Source organism: Gossypium raimondii, chromosome 1 (genome assembly GCF_025698545.1).
Source record: "Gossypium raimondii isolate GPD5lz chromosome 1, ASM2569854v1, whole genome shotgun sequence".
Lineage (NCBI taxonomy): Eukaryota > Viridiplantae > Streptophyta > Magnoliopsida > Malvales > Malvaceae > Gossypium > Gossypium raimondii.
Genome location: NC_068565.1, coordinates 583439 through 599992, shown reverse-complemented (window position 1 = coordinate 599992; position 16554 = coordinate 583439). Strand labels below are relative to the sequence as shown.

At 33.0% G+C, this 16554-nt stretch overlaps 2 protein-coding genes across 2 annotated transcripts; one reads left to right on the top strand and one right to left on the bottom strand.

Annotated features, from left to right (window-relative positions):
• The first annotated feature begins 3121 nt into the window (after positions 1 to 3121).
• Positions 3122 to 5936, top strand: LOC105773367 (probable carbohydrate esterase At4g34215). The gene is made up of 2 exons (XM_012595177.2): positions 3122 to 3831; positions 4647 to 5936. The coding sequence occupies exons 1-2, from the start codon at positions 3265 to 3267 to the stop codon at positions 4902 to 4904; spliced, it is 825 nt and encodes a 274-aa protein (XP_012450631.1). The 5' UTR covers positions 3122 to 3264; the 3' UTR covers positions 4905 to 5936.
• Positions 5937 to 8009: 2073 nt separating this feature from the next.
• Positions 8010 to 9415, bottom strand: LOC105773330 (LRR receptor-like serine/threonine-protein kinase EFR). The gene has a single exon (XM_012595118.2). It carries the CDS (start codon positions 9323 to 9325, stop codon positions 8177 to 8179), a length of 1149 nt encoding a protein of 382 aa, XP_012450572.1. The 5' UTR covers positions 9326 to 9415; the 3' UTR covers positions 8010 to 8176.
• Between the last annotated feature and the right edge of the window lie 7139 nt (positions 9416 to 16554).

Below are 16554 nucleotides of genomic sequence, written 5' to 3'. Positions count from 1 at the left end.
TTAACACTGTTTAAATTATTTTGTTAAATTCAAGTTCATTATCAAGGTTTTCAGAATCAAAACGGTAGTCAAACTGGTCATGCCTGTAACACCCCTAACCCACATCGTTCACCGGAACAGGGTTATAGGATGTTACCGGAGTTTACAGAATAATTGCACATAATTCCACTATTTACTTTGTTCATATCAAAGCAGTCCACACGAGTCATAGTCATTAAATTATTTATATATTGAGCTACGGAACTCCGAATTAAGATCCGCTAAATTTATTTGAAACTACACTCACATATCTTCTTACCATAAAATTTTCAGAATTTATAGTTTAGCCAATAAGTACATTTTATTCTTTAAAGTCATCCATGTTCTGCTGTCTGACAGTTTCGACTCTTCTTCACTAAAAATTAATTATCGATAGTTTCTATTGAAAATAGACTCATTAATAATTTTAAACATATAAATTATAACCCTTAATTGTTTTTAGAAAAATTTTAATGATTTTCCAAATTCAGAATAGGGGATTCTGAAATCACTCTGACTCTGTCTCATAAAAATTCAAATATCTCATAATATGAAATTTTCTTGTTTACAGCATTTCTTCAATGTAAAACTAGACTCAATAAGATTTAATTTCATATCTTATTCAACATCTAATTCAACTTTCACAATTTTTGGTGATTTTTCAAAGTCGAACTACTGCTACTGTCCAAATTTGTTTTAGTAAAAAAAATGTTAATAACCAACTTTATAACATCTTCACTTCTTTTCAATTAAACCCTATAAATGTCATATAAACCTTATGATGCACAATAAAATTTACCGAAGTGATCTGGATAGTGTGTCCTGATGTGTTGATTCGATCCACTGATTTCACATCAATCTATAAAGAACATTAAACACACAATAGTAAGCTTAAAGAAAGCTTAGTAAGTTCATAAGCCCATAATAAAATCTTATCAAGATTTCACTAACAATATTAATAAACAAGTATAATTCAACATTTACTGCCAACCACAGTCTCGAACAATGAATTTACTCAATCGAGCTCAATATCAAATATCAACTTATTTCCAACATTTAGCTTCAATTGCACTTACAAATACTTGTCAAATTGAGGATCGTCTTGTGGATTTGAGTACATCGTTTGCCCGGTGCCACAATTTGCTTGAATCTTTTACAATACTGTAACTCAGTATGGTTTTCTTTACTGAAATACCATACCTACTTTTCACAACTCAGTATGGTTTTCTTTATTGAAATACCATACCTAAGTTTCACAATTTGCTATGGATCCACCATGGATTTATTCGTCAATTCATCACTGGTTACTGAACGTATGTACTCAATCCTGCGTATCCCTTAATTTGAACTTACAATCTCATTTTTTTCTCATTTTTACAATAATCATAATTCAACAACAATATACGAATTAATGCATTATATCATTCCCACATTAACAATTAATCATAAAAGTTCAGCCGTATGAACTTACCTAGGCCAATTTGTAGGAGTTGTAATATTTCAGGGACTAGTTTGATATTTTCTCTTTTCCGCGTTTATCTTTGGATTCTCGATATGGGGTAAAAATATGAGAAACCAGCTTGTTTCAGACCTCCTATGGCGTTTTTGCTGATGAATTATGAAGAAATCTCTAGATTTTTCAATATTGTCTTTGTTTTATATGTTTAATTTACAAAATTTCTAATTTTGCCCTTGTTTCTCCTTACTTTCTTGCTGATTTTTCTTGCCCAAACCGTCCAGCCTATATAATTTAGGCCTAATTGTCTTTTAAATCCCTCTTTATTAGTCACTTAAGCTATTAATCACAATTTAACAAATTTTGCACTATTTTCAATTTAGTCATTTTTAATTAATTGACTATCCAAATGTTAAATTTTTCTAACGAAACTTTTATACTAATTCAATGACACTCCATAAATATTTATAAAAATATTTATGGCTTGGCTTATGAGTTCGAGGTCTCGATACCTCATTTTAGACCAAATTTACCTATTAATTTTTTTTAAATCACAAAATTCACTAATTCAAAATTTTTTCTAAATTCACACTTGACCCATAATTATTAATTTATTAAATTTTCAAGCTTACATGTCGGATTTAGTGATCCCAAATCACTGTTTCCGACACCACTGAAAATTGGGTTGTTACAATGCCATTGATTTGTTGGTTCATATGATTGATTAAATAAATCATTAAAAATCTGATTCAACCGATAATTATCAATTCATGGCCCAACCGGTTCAATGCTTTTTTTCGAACCAATACCCTAGTCGGCTCACAATCCAATCAATCTGATCAACTAGTCCAATCTGGTTCAAACAACCTCGTTCATTACATGTTAAATTTTTAGTTACATGACTTCCAAATGAGTATTTTTAGAGTAAAGTACACCATTAGTTACTAAACATTGGGTAAAATTTTATTTTGGTCACTTAACAAAAAAAATTGTAAATTTGATTGCTAAACTTTTTGAATTTTTTTTTCTCACTCGACTATTAAATGACACTTTTTAATTGATATAATAACAAATTTAATCCAATGTTGTTTGAGCTAGACCGACTGATAGGAGTGGTCCAAAAGTGACTTTGAACCGGTTAGACCGGGAAACAGTACAAACGGTTGAACCACCTAAAAAATCGATTAAACTAACCGTTGAACTAATTTTTTTTTCAAAATTTTTAATAATGTTTCAATTGAACTGATCAAACTGACAAATCGATGACCTAAAGGAGTCAATCACCAATCCAACTTAGGGTGGATTTGGATGGACGATTGGGTGCGGTGCATTTAGCTTACTTTTTGTCTCACGCTATAGTATCGCTACAGTATCTAATTTCACCGCCACCGTTGTTTTTACACTAACCGCAAGTAAACACACCGCTTATCCAAACTAACCCTTAAAAAACATTGTTTTAATCCTAATTTTTATATTTTATGTAAACAATTAAAATTCATAGAAAATATTTAAAAAATTATAAATCACATTGAATCTTTTTATGGGAACCAATATATACCAATCGATTTTCGAGGGAATGGTCCAGTCTGGTTCCACATCACTGCTGAATCGTACACCTAGTTTTTAAATCACACACCTACCTAAATAGTAATAATAAGAGCTTGCTATCGATACTTGCCCAAAGAACAAACTTTACATCTCCATCACCAGTTTTAGCTTCAAATTCTCAACCAAACCAAGTCTTAAAGGATAATCAAAATCAAACCCAACAAATCCCAAAATCCATAGACATGGAGGAAACAAAAATCCCCGTTACAGAGCAAAATCAATTCCCACAAACACCCAAACACATTTTCATCCTTTCAGGCCAAAGCAACATGGCAGGCCGAGGCGGCGTTCACCACCACCACTGGGATGGCGTCGTCCCACTGGATTCTCAACCACACGCTTCCATCATCCGCCTTAGCGCCAACCTCCACTGGGAACCCGCCCGGGAGCCGCTACACCACGACATCGACGTCCGTAAGGCCTGTGGAGTGGGGCCCGGGATGTCGTTCGCCAATGCGGTGAAGGACCATCTCGGCGGCGGCGGAGAGTGTTTGGGTCTGGTCCCTTGCGCCGTGGGTGGCACTGCAATCAAGGAATGGGAACGTGGGCAGCACCTGTATGATAATATGCTTAAGAGAAGTAAAGAGAGTGTGGAGAAGACTAAAGGGGAAATCAAGGCTTTGCTTTGGTACCAAGGGGAGAGTGATACGCCGTCGTATCATACTGCTGAAGCTTATAAGGAAAACATGGAGAGGTTGATTCATAATGTGCGTGAGGATCTTGGGTTGCCTTCGCTTCCTATCATTCAGGTTTGGATCATTAATTTTTATCCATAGGTTCTTGATTATGCATAAGTTTTGGATTTAGCCCTTCCATTCTAATTAGGTCTTTTTTCTTCCGAATTTTGAAATTTCAGTGAAATTGGTTGATATAAATTCTATTATTTCCAAAATCTTATACAATGAACATATTATCTCTTGCTATTTTTATCTAATACGCACAAAATTTTTTTGTCGGAACTGAAATTTCAAAATTCGTATAGCGTAGAGATTAAAAGGGAACAAATTGGAGTGCATGTATTAAATCCACAACCAGGTGTTGTGCGGGACTAATAATAGAATATGATGTAAAGAATTTAGCTGCTACCATTAGGATTAGGACTGAAATTATCGAAGTTTAGAAAGTATAGGGACTAAAATTGATAAACTTAAGAGTATATAGACTAAACCCGCAACTTAAATATAGTATAGAAATTAATAGCAGAATTTGATTTATTTTTACAAATTTTAATACATTAATAATTCATATTATATGATGTTGAGACGCTTATTACTTGTCACCTTTTAGTTAGTTTTATGTATACCTCTACTAGGAAGAAACGAGATGTTATCAAACTCTCCTCTTATAAATATTTTGAGTATTCAACAACATACATGATAAAACAATAATTGCTATATATGCATACATATACATTGCACATACATATTGTGTCTTACTTCACTACAATCTTTGGCAAGTGCTTATTTTTACACTTGAATCTTTAACAACATTGATGATGATTGGTGATCAACGTTATGAAATAATCATATTGCATGCTACTCATAATGTGGTGAATAATTTGCAGGTTGCAATTGCATCAGGGGATGAGAGATACATGGAGAAAGTGAGGGAAGCACAACTGGGGATTGATCTTCCGAACGTAATATGTGTAGATGCCAAAGGGTTGGCTCTGAAAGAGGACAATCTTCATTTAACAACCGAGGCTCAGGTTAAGTTGGGGCACATGTTGGCTGATGCTTTTCTCGCCCATTTCAATGCTCCACCATCACAATCTTCCCCTTGCTCAGCTCCAAAAAACAGGGTAATATCAATCTCAAAGTAACTAAATCCCAAGGCTTCATTAAGTCATAGTCGTCTTCGTCATTGTTGTTCTATTTGCTTCTTTGATTTGATGTTAACCTTGTAGCTTCAAATTTGTCCGCATTTATCATGTTTGCCATATTCATTTCCTTGTTTTGGCTATGGTGCTTTGCTTGAATCTGAAACCCAGGTAAATCCGAAAGTACTCAAATCCCAAGGCTTCATTATATCCATTGTTTGTTTGTGTTTGCTTCTTTGGTTTGATGTTGACCTTTAGCTTCGAATTTGTCCACTTTTCTTTATTATATTTTCCATATTCCTTCCCGTGTCCTGGCTATGGTGCTTTGCTTGAATCCTAAAACCGGGTAAATCTTAAAGTACCCAAATCCCAAGGCTTCATTATGTTGTCGCAGTCGTTGTTGTTGTTGTTCCTTTTGCTTCTTTGATTTAATATTGAGCTTTTAGCTTCAGTTTGGTCCATTGGACTTGATTATGTTTGCCATATTCATTCCCTTCTTTTGGCTATGGTGCTTTCTTGAACCCGAAAACAAGGTAATCTCTGAAAACTACCTAAATCCCAAGGCTTCATTATGTTGTCATTGCCGCTGTTGTTGTTGCTATTCCATTTGCTTCCTCAAGTCGATGTTGACATTTTAGCTTCGATTTGGTCCACTGGATTTTATTATGTTCGCTATATTTGGTGCTTGCTTGAATCCAAAATCAGGGTAATCTCTGAAAGTACCTAAATCCCGAGGCCTCATTTGTTGTCATCGTTCTCATTGTTGCTGCTATTTGCTTCCTCAAGTCTATGTTGACCATTTTGCTTCAATTTGGTCCGGTGGCCGGATTAAATTTTTTGCCATATGATGTTTGAAGCTGAGGTCTGAGGGCTACCCAATAATGAATTTGGCAAAGCACTAGGGTATTAGTCAAATAAAATAAATGTAGTAAAATTATGTGCTATTAGTTTGTTTTTGGAGTTTGCAATTGGTGTATATGTATCATATTTTATTTCATTTTCGTGCCAATTATATTATTTATATTGTTCTGATTCTTCATTTGCCTTATGGTATAAGTCCGGAGTTATAATATAACCCTAAAAATTTGGGAAAAAGAGTTGAGCATACCATCATCCTCAATTAACTCTAACTCCAAAGATTGTAAAAAAACAAAGGTTAATATACTATTTTGGGATCTGAGTTTTACTTCAATGTTCAATTTGATACTTGAATTTAACTTTAATTTTGATATTCAATTTGATATACGAGTTTCTTTCAATTTGACAATTTTAAGCATTGTATTTAAAAACAAAAATTAAGAATTATGATGTTACACTCGTATGAAAGAAGTAAATAAAAAAAAAACTTTTTATAAAATACCAATAATAACTGTATGAGTTTTAACACTAGTGAAAGAGTTAATAGGTTCACTCTCGGAGAAAGAGAACCCCAAGGTTGAATAACTCTAATTCCAACCATCAACAACAAAACCGAAGCGCGCAAGATCATTCACTTCAAACGAATTACGATAGAGGAGCATCACAAGCATGATCGTGAAGATAAACAAGCTCCGTCTTGAAATCGGGTCGAAATTAGAGTGGAAGGCTAGTGTCGTAATATCGGGGCTGCAAGAGGGGAGAATCGCGTCCACAAGTAGAAGCAACAGTCGCACATGCCATGGACCTTCCCTGATTGGCCACAAAATAGAAGACGATATAACATAAAAAAAGGAAACCCCAAATGGTTGCTCGACCTACGGCTGAATCCTCGACCAAAGCACAAAAAACGGGCTTCTAGGTTATCTTTACTTACATGACGAGGAAATGGTGTCAAAGATGCCCAGAGACAAAATAAAACCTAAAGGCCGAAGGGGTAACCATCCTTCGAGCCTTGCTCCAACCAAAACAGAGCTCGCAAGGACCTTCTTCCCCCCCCCCCCCCCAATTGACTAAGGACTCATTGGTGACAAAAAATATAAGATCCGATAACCCCCAAAGGCTGGACAAAAGTGAAAACAAAGGCCAATGAAGAGCAAATGGAGAACATTATGTAGGGCAGGAAGGGGTGAGCGACACTAACTTAGAGGTCGGACGACCATTCGCATGATGGAAAAAGATTTCTATATGGATGGCAACTATAGAAGAGAAAATGTATATATATTTAATGGATGCATTTTATATTTATGTTCAAATAATATATTTAGGGTTAGAGTATTTATTTCTAAACATTCGTATTTTTATTAGTTTTATGATTTATAAAAATTAATTCTTTTTAAATTTGTATTTTTTTATGTAGTTTATTCAACTTTTATGAAATCACAAATTAAAATAATGATAAAATTACACTTTACTCCCTCTTAATTTCTATTCATTTTTGGTCCCTTAAATTTTTTTTTTTGTTTTACCCTTATGTAGAAATACAGCAATGCACCTTACAATTTCTTTTTTTTTTCCCTCTCTCTGAAGCCTCGCTTTCCCCATTTCCATTGTGATTGTTGGCACGATCAACCTCGTGTCGGCCATTGTCGGATCTTTTTTCCTTCCTCCTTTTCTTTACCTTTCCATTTGTTTTTCTTTTACTTGGACAAAATGAAGTCTGAACCGTGCCCCTCTCGTTCGTTGACCTTCTATCGGTGATCTGAAAGCCTTCTTCCGATCACTCCTGACTTTGGGCCTAACCCTCTTTCTTCTCTCCTGTAGCGTTTATCTCTGAGTGCTATCTATCACATTCACCATGGTCCTTCGCTAGACGGAGCTCGTGTTTTGTTGTACCAGCCTACAAGATTGGTGGTTGAAGCCATTCGCTGGCCATGGATCCCTTCTCCAATGTCGACTCCCATCTGGCTCCACGGTGACTTGTGGGATTCCATTTTCGTGTTGCCCCTCATAGTCTCCCTCCGGAAGCATTACTTGCTTTGTGCTATACTTTTTTTTTTAAAAGTCTGTACCTCTATTTTTTTTTCCTTTAATAAAAATCATATGAAAAAAAAAACAAAAAAAAATATTTATTATATCATACGTAAATTTTACTCCACTCAACCATAACTAAAAATAAGCTTCGATATATAAATAACATTTATTTTCGAAAAAAACACATGGGAAAATCAACCAAACTTGAGACTGAAGGGATGAACATCAAGGTACCAGCAAAGCTGACACCACTAATCATTATTTAAAGAAAAAACAAATCCATTAAACTATATTTACATCATATTAATTATTTAATTATTTCACAAATTCTTTAACTATTTTATTATTATTTAAAAAAATAAACAACGTTGACTAAAATTTGACTCTTAAGACCTTGGTTTCCCACTATAAGCTCGCTTGCAAATTGCGTACGATTTTTGCCGCGGCGAGCACAGCTGAGAATTTGCCGGACATCCCCGTAGACAATTATCGCCCAAACTACCCGTAACCTCCGTATCGCCGGCGAAAAACTCTGCCGGTGGTGTTCCGATCAAGAAATTCCCATCCAAAAATAATCGCCTCAAAGACTTTTTCTTGCTGTAACCCAATGGGATGGCGCCACGTAATCGATTGTAACGCAAGGACAGGGAAGACAACATCGGATAGTCGGCGAAGTTCGCCGGGAGGTTCCCTTCGATCTTGTTGAACCCAAGGTTGACGGCGACGAGGTCGCTGTTACCACCGGCGGGCTTCGAGATGTCGACATGTGTAAAGCTGTTGTTGGCTAAATCAACTTGTTGTAACGACGGTAAGAGGAAGAACCATGCTCCCAGGGTACCGGAAAACGAGTTGTCACTGAGTTCAACGACTTCTAACCGAGTTAACCCGTCGAAAGTTGATTTCGAGACATACCCAGATAAAGAATTTGCTTTTAAAGCAAGTTCCAATAAGTTAAACGGGAGTTTCGGTAGAAACCCAGTGAGTTTGTTGTAACTCAGGTCGAGCCTCTTTAAACTCGTAAGCGAGTTAAGTGATTTCGGTAATTTCCCGGACAGAGCATTATGAGAAAGGTCTAATGTTTCAAGCGATTTGAGAGCCGTGACTGAGTCAGGAATCGAGCCGGAAAACGAGTTGGATGTTAGAGTCAGAGTCTGGAGATTACGTAGAGAATAAATGGAAGAAGGTATACGACCGAAGAAATAGTTATCAGAGAGATCGAGTGTGGTGAGTTGGGTGAGTTGTGAAATGAGTGGGGTGAGTTGACCCGAGTAACCAATAGGATCAAGCGTGATTTGGGTGATACGAGTGGCGTCCGGCGAGCAAGAAACGCCGCAGATAAAGCGAGTACGGTGGGGGACGGCGCAAGGGTCGTCGGAAAAGTCCCATGAAGCTAGGCAAGACCATGATGGGATTGAGCTTTGTTTGATTGAGGATTTAAAGGCTTTTAAAGCTGAAATATCTTGTGGTAATGTTAAGGCTTGAGCTTGAAGTAGATGGTGAAGAACAAAAAGAAGAAAATGAACAAGATTGAACATTTTTCAATGAAATTTGCTCTATTTTTTAGGGTTTTTTTTTAAAGCTTGTGAATGTCATCAATGGAGTATGATGCAAACTTTAAAGGAGTTTCAATCAAGGGTTTTTTTTTGGATGGTAGCGCTTTGAAAAAAAATATGTAATGGTTGGACACCACTAAAGAAAAATAAGGGTAAATTACACCAAAGTCATTAATTATTAGTAAGTTTATGTTTTAATTACTTAATTTTAAAAAATTACAAAATGATCACTTAATTATTTGAAAGTTTTCATTTAAGTGACCGGACTGTTAAAATCGTTGTTGTATAGCCTTCTCTACTCGCACCACTTGCACCAATCGAAAGCTATACTTCCTATTCTCTTCTATAGTTCAATTTTTTTTCATGAAACAACTTTAAACATTACGAATCTGTGAACCTAATGTATGTTTTTTCTTCTCTAATCTTTGTCACTGGCTGTCAAATCTACTTGGGCCTAATGTATGTTTTTTCTACTTGTCGATATGTATTGATCCACAACAATGATAATCAAATTGTCGCTTGGAGCTCATTAGCTGGACTTTAAAAAAAAACTTAACAACTCAATGACTTAAATAAAAACTTTTAAATAGTTCAATGACTTATATGAAAATTTTTAAATAGTTCAATGGCCATTTTGTAACTTTTTTAAGTTGAGTGACCAAAACACAAGCTTAGTAATAATTTAGTGACATTGAGTGTAGGTGGCCCAAAAAATACATGGTTAATCTACCTTTGAGAATTTTAAGCCCTAAGGAGACGATCTGGGCTTCTTCATTGTCGTAAAGACAATTAGAATGCTTTGTTGGTAAACTTTCTGTTTAGAGTTCGAGGTAGCCCATTCTTTACTGCTACTTATCAAAACATGGATAACTTTGTGTATCAGTCGCTTCCCTTTGTCTTCACATCGATTATTCGAAGGCTTCGCTTCTTGATTATTAGCCCTGTTTAGCGGGTAAGTGTCTCAGGCCACATATTGTTCCAATTGGCCTTTTTGGATGGCATCTTTAAGTTGAACACATCGATTTGTGGTATGATCGCCAACATTATGAATGCAAAAATAAAAAGGCGAGTCATATTGGCGCCGATTGAAGGGCATAGTTGGTAGATTTGGTAAGGTTCCTTGATATGCAATTTGATCGAATATGATGACAGGAGAATAATTGAGTTCATGGTATGTGTGATTGGTGGTTATATGAGACTCGATCTCGCTAATACTGATTAGGGTGATTGTCCTTCACAAGTCTTGAGTGACGAGTGGTCCTACAGTATTAACCATGTATGCATATCATGAGACTCTATCAGTATGAGGTAATTATGCCTAAATAGATTCCTCATTGTATTGGGAGTGTGTTCACGCTAGGATAGTGTCCACACGATGGAACAGATGGTCATACTTGGAGGTACTAAGACCGGATTGGCCTACTAGGATGCTATTTCAAAAGAAGTCAACGTGGATGTCAACGATGTGTCTGTTGTTGCCAGATGTCCAAGTTACGACAGGGGTATAACAATCTTATATATTAATTGTATTGATCTAACGTGTCAAAAATAACATTTTTTTTAAATTTTAACAGCACTATCTATTTTTTAATACATACGATCCAATTGTCTATATGATATATACAAGTGTTTATAATTTAATCTGCATGGTCTTAAAATGCTTTACACTGCACTAGCATTTAGTGTCTAGATTCATGGTTAAGCTAACAAATGGATCTGGTTGATACAATAATGATATTTTGAACAAACACTTATAACTTTTATAAATTTAGGATCAATTCAGAATTTGGATGATAATTTGAGGATATTTGGTCAATTAACCCTTTTGTTTATAATAAAAAAATGCGTTGTAAAATGAAAGGTTAGTTGTTTGGTAAAATGTAAGAACTTTTTAAAGTTGAATTATAAGTTAGGTGCATAAAATGATGTTAAATTTAAAAGTGGCTGCTTTTTTAATGTTTGTTGTATCTAAAATAATTAATTAAATAAAATACACTAATATTTTTAATTTTATTTTGATTTGTGTGTTAATTGAGACATAATTTTATTATAATAATAGCTTTAGAATATAGTGTTTTTTCTATTAAATAGATGAGTGTCATACATATCCGCACAACTCATGACCAGTCAACCAATATCTATATATTTAATTTAGGTTTAATTTTACCTCCGGTCCATTTGTTTCGAATTTTTGGAATTTAATCCATCTTTAGGAATTCAGTTTTTTCAACTCATCCGATTAAAGTTCAATTAATAACACTATCAATAGACTAGAGGTGCTCATGGGCCGGGCGGCCCGCCCGAAATATGGGAGGGTTTGGGTAAAAATATAGGCCCGAAATATGGGCTTGGACAAAAAAATGAGGCCCGATTAAAAAATGGGTCGGGCCTCGGGCACAACTTTTTTGGCCCGAGCCCGGCCCGGCCCGAATATAATAAATATTTTTATTATTTATTATTTTTTAATTTTAAAATACTTTTATTAAATTTTTTAAATTTTAAATTTTTTTAAAATACTTTTTAAATTTTTTTAAATTTTAAAATAATTTTTTAATTTTTATTTTAATTTTTAAGTATTTATTTAAAAAACGGGCCGGGCCGGCCCGGGCCCGGGCTTATGAATTTTTTCCCCGATCGGGCCTGGGCAAAAATTCTAGGCCCATATTTCGGGCCGGGCCCGGGCCTAGGACCCGGGCCGAAATTTTTTTCTGGGCCCGGCCCGACCTGGCCCATGAGCACCTCTACAATAGACTGACATTAAATTTGAATATTTAGCGTTCTAATATATAAATGTTTGATTTAAAAATTACAATCCTATTGACAACACTTTTTCGTAAATCAATTAATAGAACGATATTAACCATTGGACTTTAATTTATAAATTAGAAAATAAAGGGATTGAATTATTGAAATTAAAAGTAACGGGACTAAAAAGTTCAAAAAGTACTAGGATTGAGGGCAAAATTAGACCTTTTGATTATGTCAGGAAAGGGTGAAGATTATTTGTTTTTTTCATTTGCAGTTTTTGACACAATGCCTAGAACTACTCATAACCTCTCCCCAATCCATAAATAGGAGGATAATACGCTTCAACGCACTTGAACCTGCGCCCTCTTGCATTAGTAACAATCTAAGACTCAATCAACATAATATTTCTTTTAAACATTAAATTTTAACACTAATAAAATTTTACCTTATTTGATTCTTTTTAATAGCATCGAGACTAAATTAATTCATTTAACAATAGAATGATTAATTTAATAAGGTCTTTATAATAGAGGGACTTAAAATGTAATTAAATCAATTGTTTTTATATATATTTTAAAGTATTTGATAATTTTCATACCAATTACCAGTTGTAATGACATAAAAGTTGGTTAAGCATGGGGCATTTTGAGTACTTTGTTTATTAATTATTTTAAGTACCCTTTAAATATTTAATTTATAATTAATTATACCAACTCAATTGTTCTTGACAACTATATAAATCAATTTGGTTTATATTTTCTTTTATAATTTATTCAATAATTTATTTCAAGAATATATTTTCATATATGTCAAACTGGTAACAACTTCATAAATATTTCGGTTGCAGCAACCTAACAAACAAACCATTAAAGAAATGGGAAAACAAAGCTGCAATGTTTTTTTCGGTATAATTGCAAATTAAGCTCTTGAAGGTTACATTTCTATCAACTTGACCCTTTTTTAGTTAAATTTGACCTCAACCATTTAAAAAGAGTTAACTTCGAGTATCAATCTTTTGAAAAAGAAATTCAAATTGTTGTTTTTTTAACGGAAATGCTGACCAAAATGTTAAATTTTCAAATATGATAGATTGCATGAAAATTCATGTGTACTTTATGTTAATTTTTTTATTTTGAATATTTTTTGACTTTTAATATTTATAATTTATTGATGTGACATATAAAACAAATAGAGCCATGTCAACATAAAGTATAATGGACTATCATGTGGGTTGTTATTTCCGTAAATATATTCTAATGTATTCAGAATATTTCCGCTTAAAAAGTGATTTCATTCTTTTAAAATGTTAAAGGCTAAATTTAGCTAAGAAAAAAAGATTAAATTAATTTTTATAGTTATAATAGAATAAATTATTATAAATATTTCACTAAATTATTAAATAATAAGCTAGATTTAAACTAATTTTTATGTATTCTTTTCTTTTAATTATTAAAACTGTGGCTAAAATTTACTTTATTAATGGATCTATAGAAAACGGATAATTAATTACTCGCTCGTTTCAATAAATACAAAATAAAGAAAATGAAAATTTTAAAAATTTAACATAAAATATGATAAAATCATTTAACAATGAATTTAAGACGTTAAAGAGAATCAAAGTTAAGTGGATGAGTAATCATGAAGTGTGGCAGTGGATGAAAAGTTTCCTTAAAGTCAACTCAATGCTAGAGGGACTAATTCGATCAATCCTATAATAAAGGGACCTCTCTGGTACATTCATCTTTCTTCAATCCACCACCATCCATAACTAAAAAGGTTAACATCCCGATTGATAATTAAGTTTAGTTTTATTGTTTAGTTTGGTACTTAAGTGTCGTTTCAATGTTTAATGTGGTACCTAAACCAAATGAGATAATGCGACTTAGTGAATATTTGACACGCGTATTATAGTAAAAAAATGTAAATACTTAATTGAAACGAGAAAAGAAGATTCAGGTACTGGATTTAGTATTAAAGCTAAACTCGTGTACTTAATTAGAAAAAAAATCGAGTATAAAATTGACTATTAAAACGAAATATAAATACCAAATTATAAAAATAGTACTAAATTCAACATTGAATACTATTAACCCCAATTAAAAGGTCACGTGAAACCTCCGTACGTGAGATATGTTTAGACTTCTTCGTTTGCCAACGTCCACAATTAAGTGCCCTAAATATAGCCAATCATGTCTTGGCATTTTTGGTATAGATTAGTTGATTGGGTTTGGTAGAATTTTTTTTTTTTCAAATTTGATCGTGATAATTTGATTTAGTTTAATTTTTAGATCTTTTGATCTATTTTAATGAAATAATTTTTTATTTATGACTTTTAAATTTTATTTGATAAATTTTTAATTTTTTATAAATATTTTAAAACAATAATTTTTAAGTAAAGAAAAATATATGATTTTTTTAAAAACACCCTTTTATATAGAATTTAAGTTAGTTTTATTATTTTAAATATAAAACATTTGTTTTTATATCATAACAAATTAAAATTAGTTATTACATAAATAAAATAAAAATCAAATTAGTTCGAGAAACTTTAAAATTTTAATTTATATTTTATAAACGGTCCAAATATATTGATTCAAGTTAGTTTTTTGTTTATCCCGTTTAAATCATATATGGCCCTTATATGCAGCTCCTTTCGAGAGTTGCTGTGTCTTAGGGTAGATTATATCAAAGTTGTGCTTTGTAATGTTTAATTTTGCTCGTAGTAATTCGAATGTATAAACTTAATAGGCATAATGATAAATTTAGCCATTAATAGTTATATTTTTTTGTCAAATTGACCCTTGTTCTTTTTTTCTTTTTCTTTTTTGAGATAAATTTAGCTCTCAACCTTTTAAATAATTTTTTTTGTACGAGTATAAATGGATTTTCGAATGATCTATTAATGAACCTTGTGAATAAAACCTTATCATGTTAATAAGGTTGAGGTATTGGGATTTTAAACACCTAGGTTCGGGTCTTGCAATGTGTGGGCTTTCTTCGGGCTTATTTTAGTTCAAATCTGTATTATCTATATTTATTTTGGTTTAGTTCCGAATATATGGAGGTTAGGTTAAAATGTCATAAATTCATCCACTTTTTAAAATTTAAAATCTAAGTCCAACTGTTAATATTGTTTTTTTTGTTAAATTTGCTGGTGTGACATTTTGTCATTTTTAATTAAAAAAAAAACTCGCTTAACATTAAAATAAACATGAATTTAACAAAAAAACAGTTTAACAATTAAACTTGAGTTTTAAAATCTAAAAAGTAAACAGATAAAATTCTTAAGAATAAAAGTACAATGATTAAATTTTAAATTTTAAATAGTACAAAAACTTATGTGATATTTCAACCTTTGGGTTATCAATCAATTGTGTTGATGTACATTACTTACATCCGTAAGTACAATTGTAGTTGTGCCCTAAAAATGTTAAATAGTAATCAACATTAATATACTCTGATTATTTGTTTAAGTTAACAAATGGACATAAAATAAAATAAAAATTAAATTATCCATGAATTGTTTATTAAATCGATATAAGTTAGTTTAATTAGTTGAGTTTTGATTGGTATCAAAATTAATTTAAATATGTTAATTCGGTCTAGATCAATTTATATAATTAATAATTGAATTGAGAATTAATCGAGATTATCAGTGAGTACTCAATGACGAAGTGATGATGTAGTATGGGTTCAGTAAAGTTGGGTATGGATTAGACCTGTAGCCGCCCGGCCCGACGGCCCGCCCGAAATATGGGAGGGTTCGGGTAAAAATATAGGCCCGAAATATGGGCTTGGGCAAAAAATGAGGCCCGTTTAAAAAATGGGCCGGGCTTGGGCTCATCTTTTTTGGCCCGGGTCCGGCCCGACCCGAATATAATAAATATATATTTTTTATTTTTATTTTTTTAATTTTAAAATACTTTTAAAATATTTTTATTTTTTTATTTTTAACATATTTTTTGTATTTATTAAAAATCGGGCCGGGCCGGGCTCGGGATTACTCTTTTTTTCCCGGGTCGGGCCTGGACAAAATTTTAGGCCCATATTTCGGGCCGGGCTGGGCCTAAGAGTCGGGCCGAAAATTTTTCCCGGCCTGGCCCATGGACAGCTCTACTATGGATTTAGTATGGTATTTGAGATTGTGAGGTTTGGGCGAGAGTACGAGGATAATTGGAAGCTTGAAGAAGAACGCGGAAGGAGATGAATGGATGAATGTTGTTTTACAAAGTTTCTCTCTTTTGTTTGGTTGACCAAAAAATTTGATAACAGGAAAGAAAATTTTGAACTTTTTTTCTTATAATTTTTTAATCGCAATGTTGCGCGGTTGCATATATCAAAAGTAGAAGTATTTTGTGGGTTTTTCATGATTTTGAATTATAGCTAAGAAAAATTTACTTATTTTGATTTTGATTGATTATTATTATTTTGAATGTTTTATATTTTTGAATATTTTATTTATA

Excerpts from the sequence above, each read along its gene's own strand:
- LOC105773367 (XM_012595177.2), top strand. The coding sequence starts at position 3,265 with ATGGAGGAAACAAAAATCCCCGTTACAGAGCAAAATCAATTCCCACAA. Across the intron at positions 3,832-4,646 it reads CTTCGCTTCCTATCATTCAG|GTTGCAATTGCATCAGGGGA; the intron begins GTTTGGATCATT and ends AATAATTTGCAG.
- LOC105773330 (XM_012595118.2), bottom strand. The coding sequence starts at position 9,325 with ATGTTCAATCTTGTTCATTTTCTTCTTTTTGTTCTTCACCATCTACTT.